A 7500-nucleotide genomic window follows, 5' to 3' on the forward strand; every position below is an offset into this window, starting at 1 on the left:
TTCGACTGTTTCATGCAGAGCAGGAGAAGTTTCTCACATGCGATGAGCATCGAGGCCACCGATATGTTTTCCTGCGTACAACGGGCCGTCAGTCGGCCTCCTCGGCGACTAGTTCTAAGGCTCTTTGGGAGGTTGAGGTGCATATCTTGTGTAGCTCTGCACTTTATATGGTTTGCTGTCCTTTCTTTTTCTTTAATTTCACCTTTTGCCTTCTTTTACTCCCTTGGAAACTCCCCCTTCCTTTGTACAAAATTATCCTATTGTGTCGTTAAAATGTCCCTAACGCAAGCAACATTTATGGAAATGGATTTTTCCCATTTCAATTAATGTAAATAACATTTAATATATCCCAAGTCGAAATTATTTTGCACTAAAAACATCTTTAACGAGAGGGGGAGCACTCGGTCGAGTGCAAAACCTCCGCCGCCAATACTGCTGGGCCACTTAAGTGAACCTGATGTCATATTCATTGTAGGTCAAAACGGATCAGACTCTACTGAACCACGATTGAATAAACTAAACTTGAACGACGCACATGTAGAAATGCCAAAAAAAAAAATTGCAATTTTTTTGAAAAAAAAAGGTGCAAAATTTCTGGGTTTTTTTCCCCAACAATTTTTTTGGGGAGGGGGGGGGTGGAAATCACTTAAAACATGCAGAAATGCAAAAAAAAATAAAAATCAAATATTTTTCAAATAAAATCGAATTTTTTTTGAAAAAAAGTTGCAAAATTTTGGGTTTTTTTCTCTAACAATTTTTTTTTGGGGGTTGGAAATCACTTAAAACATGTATAAATGCAAAAACAAAAATTCAATTTTTTTCAAAATGGCCGCCATAGCGGCCATATTGGACTTTGGACCAAGTCCAAAATCTAATGGCATGATCCTTGGACCATACCTAATCCCCCCACCAAGTTTCGCCAAAATCCGTCCAGTAGTTTTTCCGTAATACTGTTCAAAAACAAACAATCAGTCATAGACTGGTACTTACGAAATCGTCAACTTGACCTCTGACCTTGTCTAATAAATGCTTTCTCTGGAGAAGGTAGCGACACAAACCAGAAGTTTCTACGATGATTCTGTACAAAACCATCAAAAATCGAATGTTTTATCTCACTGTGACCTTGACCTTTGACCGATTTTGACCAAAATCTAATCAGCACTCGCCATCACCCTCCTGAATCACGTGATGTAATTTGACATCGGTAGCTTCTTTCGTTCTCGAGTTATCGTGCCGACAAAAACACACACACACACACACACACACACACACACACACACACACACACACACACACACACACACACACACACACACACACACACACACACGATGGAAGTCATCAATATACTTACGAAATCTTTAGATTTCGTAAGTAACAAGCAGTCATAGACTGGTACTTACGAAATCGTCAACTTGACCTCTGACCTTCTCTAATAAAAGCTGTCTCTCGAGAAGGGAGCGACGCAAACCAGAAGTGTACACGATGATTCTGTACCAAACCATCAAAAATCGTAACGTCGACCGATGCAAAAATCTCCATTTCTCCACACAATTATTTAATATTATTTTATCAAAGTCACAAAACCGTAATATTCGGCCATCCACCAACAATCTTGACAGAATCCGACGGCTTAGCGAATCAGACATGCGACGATAACCTTTATTGGGATAAAAAAATGACTTTTAAACACCAACTTTATCAAAAACACCATCAGTGCACACACGGAAAAGCTTTATGTGACTCAACGACGCCTCTGCTCGAGCGCGCTGCACCAAGTGACGAGCCGTGACGCGGCGAGTGAAATATTTTTTATACAATCTTAAAACGTCTCCAAAACATCCGATTTTTACCAGAATTTCGACAACCCAGTGTTAAGCATCCGAAGCGATCGCAAAAACCGAAGACAAAATTAAAATCGCAGTTAAAACGAACTCGGAACGTCGACCGAAGCAAAAATACTCCATTTCTCCACATGAATTTACGGAATTAGGTTTGACCTCACTGTGACCTTGACCTTTGACCGATTTTGACCAAAATCTAATCAACGCAAGCCATCGCCCTCCTGAATCATGTGGTGTAATTTGACCTTGGTGGCCTCTTCCGTTCTCGAGTTATCGTGCCCACAAACAAACACTCAAACACACACACACACACACACACACACACACACACACACACACACACACACACACACACACACACACACACACACACACACACACACACACACACACACACACACACACACAGAAACACACAAACACACAGAGAAACACACAAACACACCCACACACACGCACAAACAGAGGACGGAAGTCATCAATATACTGTTGCGAATTCGCGCCCCGCTGGCGTGCGATCGGCCGCGTGTAACCAATAGCGGCCGCTTCGCCCACCGAACGTGCAATTCAGTCGTGACCCTCTCGGAACAACGCCGGGAGCTTGTCATGGGTGGGGGTTTAACCTCACCACAACTCAGTCCGCATTCTCCCCATGCGAAATAGGGTCCGATCGCCGAATGGTCGATTTACCGAAGTACCCGCGCGGATAGCATACCGAGGGGTTGTACCACGCCACAGGTCGACTCCGGACATGAACCGCTAAAGCGGCTTGTTCCGTGCTACAGGGATAACCGAGCGGAGTTATCGTCGACCTTGACGGTTCAGATTAGTTACCGGGTGTTTTAAACCCACTATTAATCCCTTACGTGATGCAAGATGGAGATTCAAACAAAGGAAAGGACGCAGTGAAACGGGGAACAATTGGACCAGCACATTTATTCCGTGCCACACGGCAGCATGGAAGGTACATATATTACAGTCAAGCAAGAAAACACAATAAAAGCAAGCGAAGAGACGCACACAGATCAACAACCGAATAATGCAATTCACACGGCAACACTTAAAACAGTTCGACTTCACCAGACTGGCGCCACACACACACGTTTACACAGAACCCAAAATAAATGGAAGTCGCGACTTCCCTGAGCGTGTTGAGTCCTTGGCCACCGTAACTCCGAGTCCCTCCGGCGTGGTTCACTGGGCTCGTGCCTCGTGCCTGCACGTGTCGTCCGCCCGACAGGAACGGACGAACGAACAGAACCTCAACCTCTTCCTCCGAACGAACGAAACCAAGAGCAAGGACTCCCCAACAACACTCGACAATTCTCATTGAGGGACAAGGGAACGACGTTATCGTCGACCTTCACGCCTACGCCTTTTGTAGGGTGGGATCTGCCCTTCGCCCCGCCCCATTTCTGGCTCCACCTCCCTTCTGGAAGCTTCCCAAAAAGGGGCGTGCCCTCTCGTTCCCTCCTCCCCGCTCCATGCAGGGGACGAGGAAAGTCAGTTTTGGCTCGGGGCCAGGGAATTATTCCCCCAAAATCAGGCCCCCACCTTTTTTCACCTTTACCTCTGGCTCAAATCGCACCTCCCCATGCCAAAGCGTGGGAAAATCAGGAGGGAAAATCCGGCGGGAGACATTCAAGCGAGAGTTTTGGGCGGGAGATGCCCCTTCACACCCTTGTTGCTGCTGCCTCTCCGCTCCTTTCATCCATCCCGCGGATATCGTGACCGCACGGTGCTCGTTGAATGGCGAGTGGCGAAGATGGTGGTAGCGTAGTTGTGGAAGGTGGCGTCGTGGTGTGAATGGCGTGATTGTGGGCGTCGTGCAGTGAATGGGGTGATCGTTGAGATGCTGGTTGTGGCGATGTTCGTGGTTGTTCTTGCACCAAAGTAACGACAGCAAAAGAAAAACAGCTAACTGAAGAATCGCAGCCTGAATGGATCACATATATTCCCTCGAAACAATGGGTTTGGGCTAACTACACATGAACTTACCGATATATCTCACCTGAGGACCCTTTATGGTGTAATGCGAATTTCCACAGCTGTAACAATACTTACGAAATCTTTAGATATCGTAAGTAACAAACAAGCCGTCATCGACTGGTACTTACGAAATCGTGAACTTGACCTCTGATCTTGCCTCATAAAAGCTGTCTCTCGAGAAGGTAGCGACGCAAACCAGAAGTTTCTACGATGATTCTCTACCAAACCATCAAAAATCGAATGTTTGACCTCACTGTGACCTTGACCTTTGACCGATTTTGACCAAAATCTGATCAGCACGAGCCATCACCCTTCTGAATCAAGTAGTGTAATTTGACATTGGTAGCTTCTTCCGTTCTCGAGTTATCGTGCCTACAAACAAACACACAAACAAACAAACACACAAACAGATGATGGAAGTCATCAATATACTTACGAGATCTTTAGATTTCGTAAGTAACAAACAGACGTGTGAAAACGGTAACCTCCGTCCATCTTCGATGGCGGAGGTTAATAAGTCCATAAAAACATATTTTGTACATTTATATGAAATAACATCCTAATCATAAAATAAAATACCAAAGAAACAAAAGAAATAAATAACGCATCACATAAATATCAAACGACAGCGAAGTCGATGGTGTGCCATCGCAAATCCCCACGCCTCCCACCGAAAGCAAAAGTGAAAGATGGTATGAAGTTCCACCAGGAATGATCAATATCAAATTTTAAGTGAAATTTTTTCCCCATTTTGATCCCTGTGACCCAAAGTCTCCATTCCCTGGGGCATAAACCAGAGTTGAAATCCAAAAATAGTTGCATATTTCATGCATCCCCCAAGCCTGGTGTTGGCTTAGTGGTTAGGGTGGCGGTTTGGGATCCCAGGGTCCTGAGTTCAAGCCCCGTTGGCTGCTGAATTAACACCAGGGGGTTGACTCAGCCTGTCATCCTTCCAAGGTCGGCGAAATGAGTACCAGTGTACTGGTCCCGGTGTATGCCCTGGTTAGAGTAGGTGTACCATATCCCTGTGTGTCGTAAGAGGCGACCAGGGTTGGCGTCAGGAAGGGCATCCGGCCAGAAAACATTGCCTCAAGAAAAAGCCCAAACCCTGCACAGCAGGGAAAAATGGCTGTAAAAACGGTCATTTTTTATTATTATTTCATGTTGTTGATTGCACATACAAATTTCATTTAAAAATCTGCCCATAATTGCATTTTTTGCTCTTTGACCTGTTGACCCTGCCGGGTGGGGGGGGGGGGGTTGGCGAGGGGGCAAAATGATACTCTGTTCTTGCACGTTCATGCCATGTGATGATCATAACTTCCAAGTTTGGTGAATTTCTGCCCAACCGTTTCGGAGCGGACGGACATATAGACTGAGCCGATTCCAATGTCCCCGTTTCAAAATGCGTGGGGGTATAAAGTAACATGTAAAGTCGAGTACTCACCGATGATCGTGGATGGAGCTTGTGGAGATGGAGTGAGGGAAAATGGTGGGGCAGTGGGCTATTGCGAGGAAGAGGAGAAGGAGGAAGAGGAGGGTGGAGCCCAATTCATCTCCCCCAATGCTTTTACATCGTCATCATCACTCTGTGCTTCTTCCTGGGATTGTTCACTGTCCTTTTTGTCCACATTAAAATGAGACCTTTTTTTTAGATTTGCTTAGCTGCCTTTTTCTTTTCATGACACATTTTTACGTAGCATCTTGAACATTCCCGCACTCCCCGCTTCACTTTTGCACTCTGTTCTCTGTTCGGATCATCATTTGAAAACATTTCCATTCCCTGTTCAATTAACTGGAGTGCCTCATACATACATTTGCATGTTAATATATTTTCTACTTTCACTTCTTCAGTCTTTTCTTCCTCCTCAAGCACATTCACTCTTTCAAGTTCCATTAAGTCCCCGTTCATCAGTTTCCAGTTCTATTACGTTTTCATTCTGCACAGGAGGGAGGAAAATCGTAAAATGTGGCATCCTGATGGGAACCGGCGACATTGTTAGAAAAGTGTTCCCCTATTGGTTAGCAACGTTATTGGGAAAAGACGTTAAAAACGACGTAGGAGAACTTTCTGTAGCCTAAAGACTCGACTGTGATTGCAGGTGGTTCAACATGACCCTTGTCAAGAGGGAGCTGGTCATTGGAACAGCCTTTTTCGTTTCAAGCACCTTGCCACTGGTGATAACCTGGCTGCTGAGGTATGAGAAGATGTACGTCTTTGAGCATCATGTTGAAAAGTTTCCTTTGTGCCTCTCCTTTATCAAAATAACCTACTTAATATTCTCATGCAGATCTCTGCTTTTCTTTTGCTTTTTACATTTAAATCTTCATTTGAATTGATCTGATGTGGAAAAAAGCAAATCCTGCAATTTTGCAATACAGAACTCCTATCTCTGTCTCTTCTCTTTGCTTTTGCAGAAAAACCCAGATTACCATGAGGATGTTCGCAATGGAACAGGTAAAGCACAGGTAAGAGTTTTCCTCAATGGTTTTTCTCATCATTGTTCATGACGTCCTGTCATTCACTTATAGAAGATGATATGCAACATGCAATTTACATTGCTTTTCCAAAAATGTGATTTACCTGTACATAGACAACAATGACTACTGCTGAGAGTAAGCGTGCTCGACTTCGAAGCAGACGAGAGCAGATAATGTTCACCCTCATTTCCGTACCCAATGGGAATGATATTGCCTCCATCTTTGAGCTCGATCCTACAACCCTTCAGCGAGGTGATTCGCTGGTGCCACGGTAAGATTTTTGAAGAAGGCACAGGGGTTACAGATGGAGATATTGGAGGTTTTCATTTTGGGAAATAACAGAATTTGTCCATTGTATGCTTGTCTGAGACTTCAACCTGAAACCCCACTGCAACGTTTTCCCCTCCAACAGAAATTCATACGTGCGGCTGCGTCATCTCTGCACCAACACTTGGGTCCACAGTACAAATATTCCCATTGACAAGGAGGAGGAAAGGCCGGTAATGCTGAAGGTAATGTGTCAGAGGAGAAGATGGTAACAATGGGAATATGCATGATGTCAGTTGGGATCGTTATCAGGAGGAAAAATTGTGAGCAAAGGCAGATTGGGATCGGCATGGACATGTTCTCTAACCAAATTGATCAATAGTTATTTTTACCCTCACCGAAGGAGAGGGTATTGCATTTGTGTCCATTTGTTTATCTGTTTGTTTGTTTGTTTGTTTGTTTGTCCGCACAAAACTTTAGTGTTGTTCTCTGCAACTGCTTGTCGGTTTGAGACAATTTTCACCAGAGGTGTGACTACTCGTGTAGAATATTTTAATTATAATTGTGATGTCATAGGTCACGTGGTGTGGCAGCCAGTTTGGGAAAACGGAAAAACTTTGGACCTCTGTCTCTCTAAACCGCATCAAGGAAAAAATTGAAACTTGGCACATGGCGAGTGCTTCTCATGAGGAATGTGTGATTTTTTTTTTTATTACGCCATAGGTGCCTTTGTGATGATTTCATAATTGCATATGTAGAACGCTACATTTGATCAGTATGAAAATTTTTGAGGCTCATCTCGGGATAAAATGGTGCACAGAAATTTTTTTGATGATGTCATCGGTCATGTGATTCGGCAGCCATATTATTTAGAAAAAAAAAATAAAACGTTCAAAAATCTTCTCTGAAGTGGCTGAAC

General features: G+C 44.0%; 1 protein-coding gene across 1 annotated transcript in view; it reads left to right on the forward strand.

The window, feature by feature from the left end:
* Window positions 1-7500, forward strand: part of LOC147032632 (inositol 1,4,5-trisphosphate-gated calcium channel ITPR1-like) — a 578387-nt gene that overhangs the window by 179479 nt on the left and 391408 nt on the right. Inside the window, exons 6-10 of the mRNA XM_085850787.1 lie at window positions 3-137; window positions 5936-6031; window positions 6252-6302; window positions 6428-6585; window positions 6727-6826. Coding sequence (XP_085706913.1) covers window positions 3-137; window positions 5936-6031; window positions 6252-6302; window positions 6428-6585; window positions 6727-6826 — 540 coding nt within the window. The remainder of the gene's footprint in view (window positions 1-2; window positions 138-5935; window positions 6032-6251; window positions 6303-6427; window positions 6586-6726; window positions 6827-7500) is intronic.

This window comes from Eptatretus burgeri, chromosome 2 (assembly GCF_056783735.1).
Source record: "Eptatretus burgeri isolate ZD-2024b chromosome 2, Ebu_testis_v1, whole genome shotgun sequence".
NCBI classification, from domain to species: domain Eukaryota; kingdom Metazoa; phylum Chordata; class Myxini; order Myxiniformes; family Myxinidae; genus Eptatretus; species Eptatretus burgeri.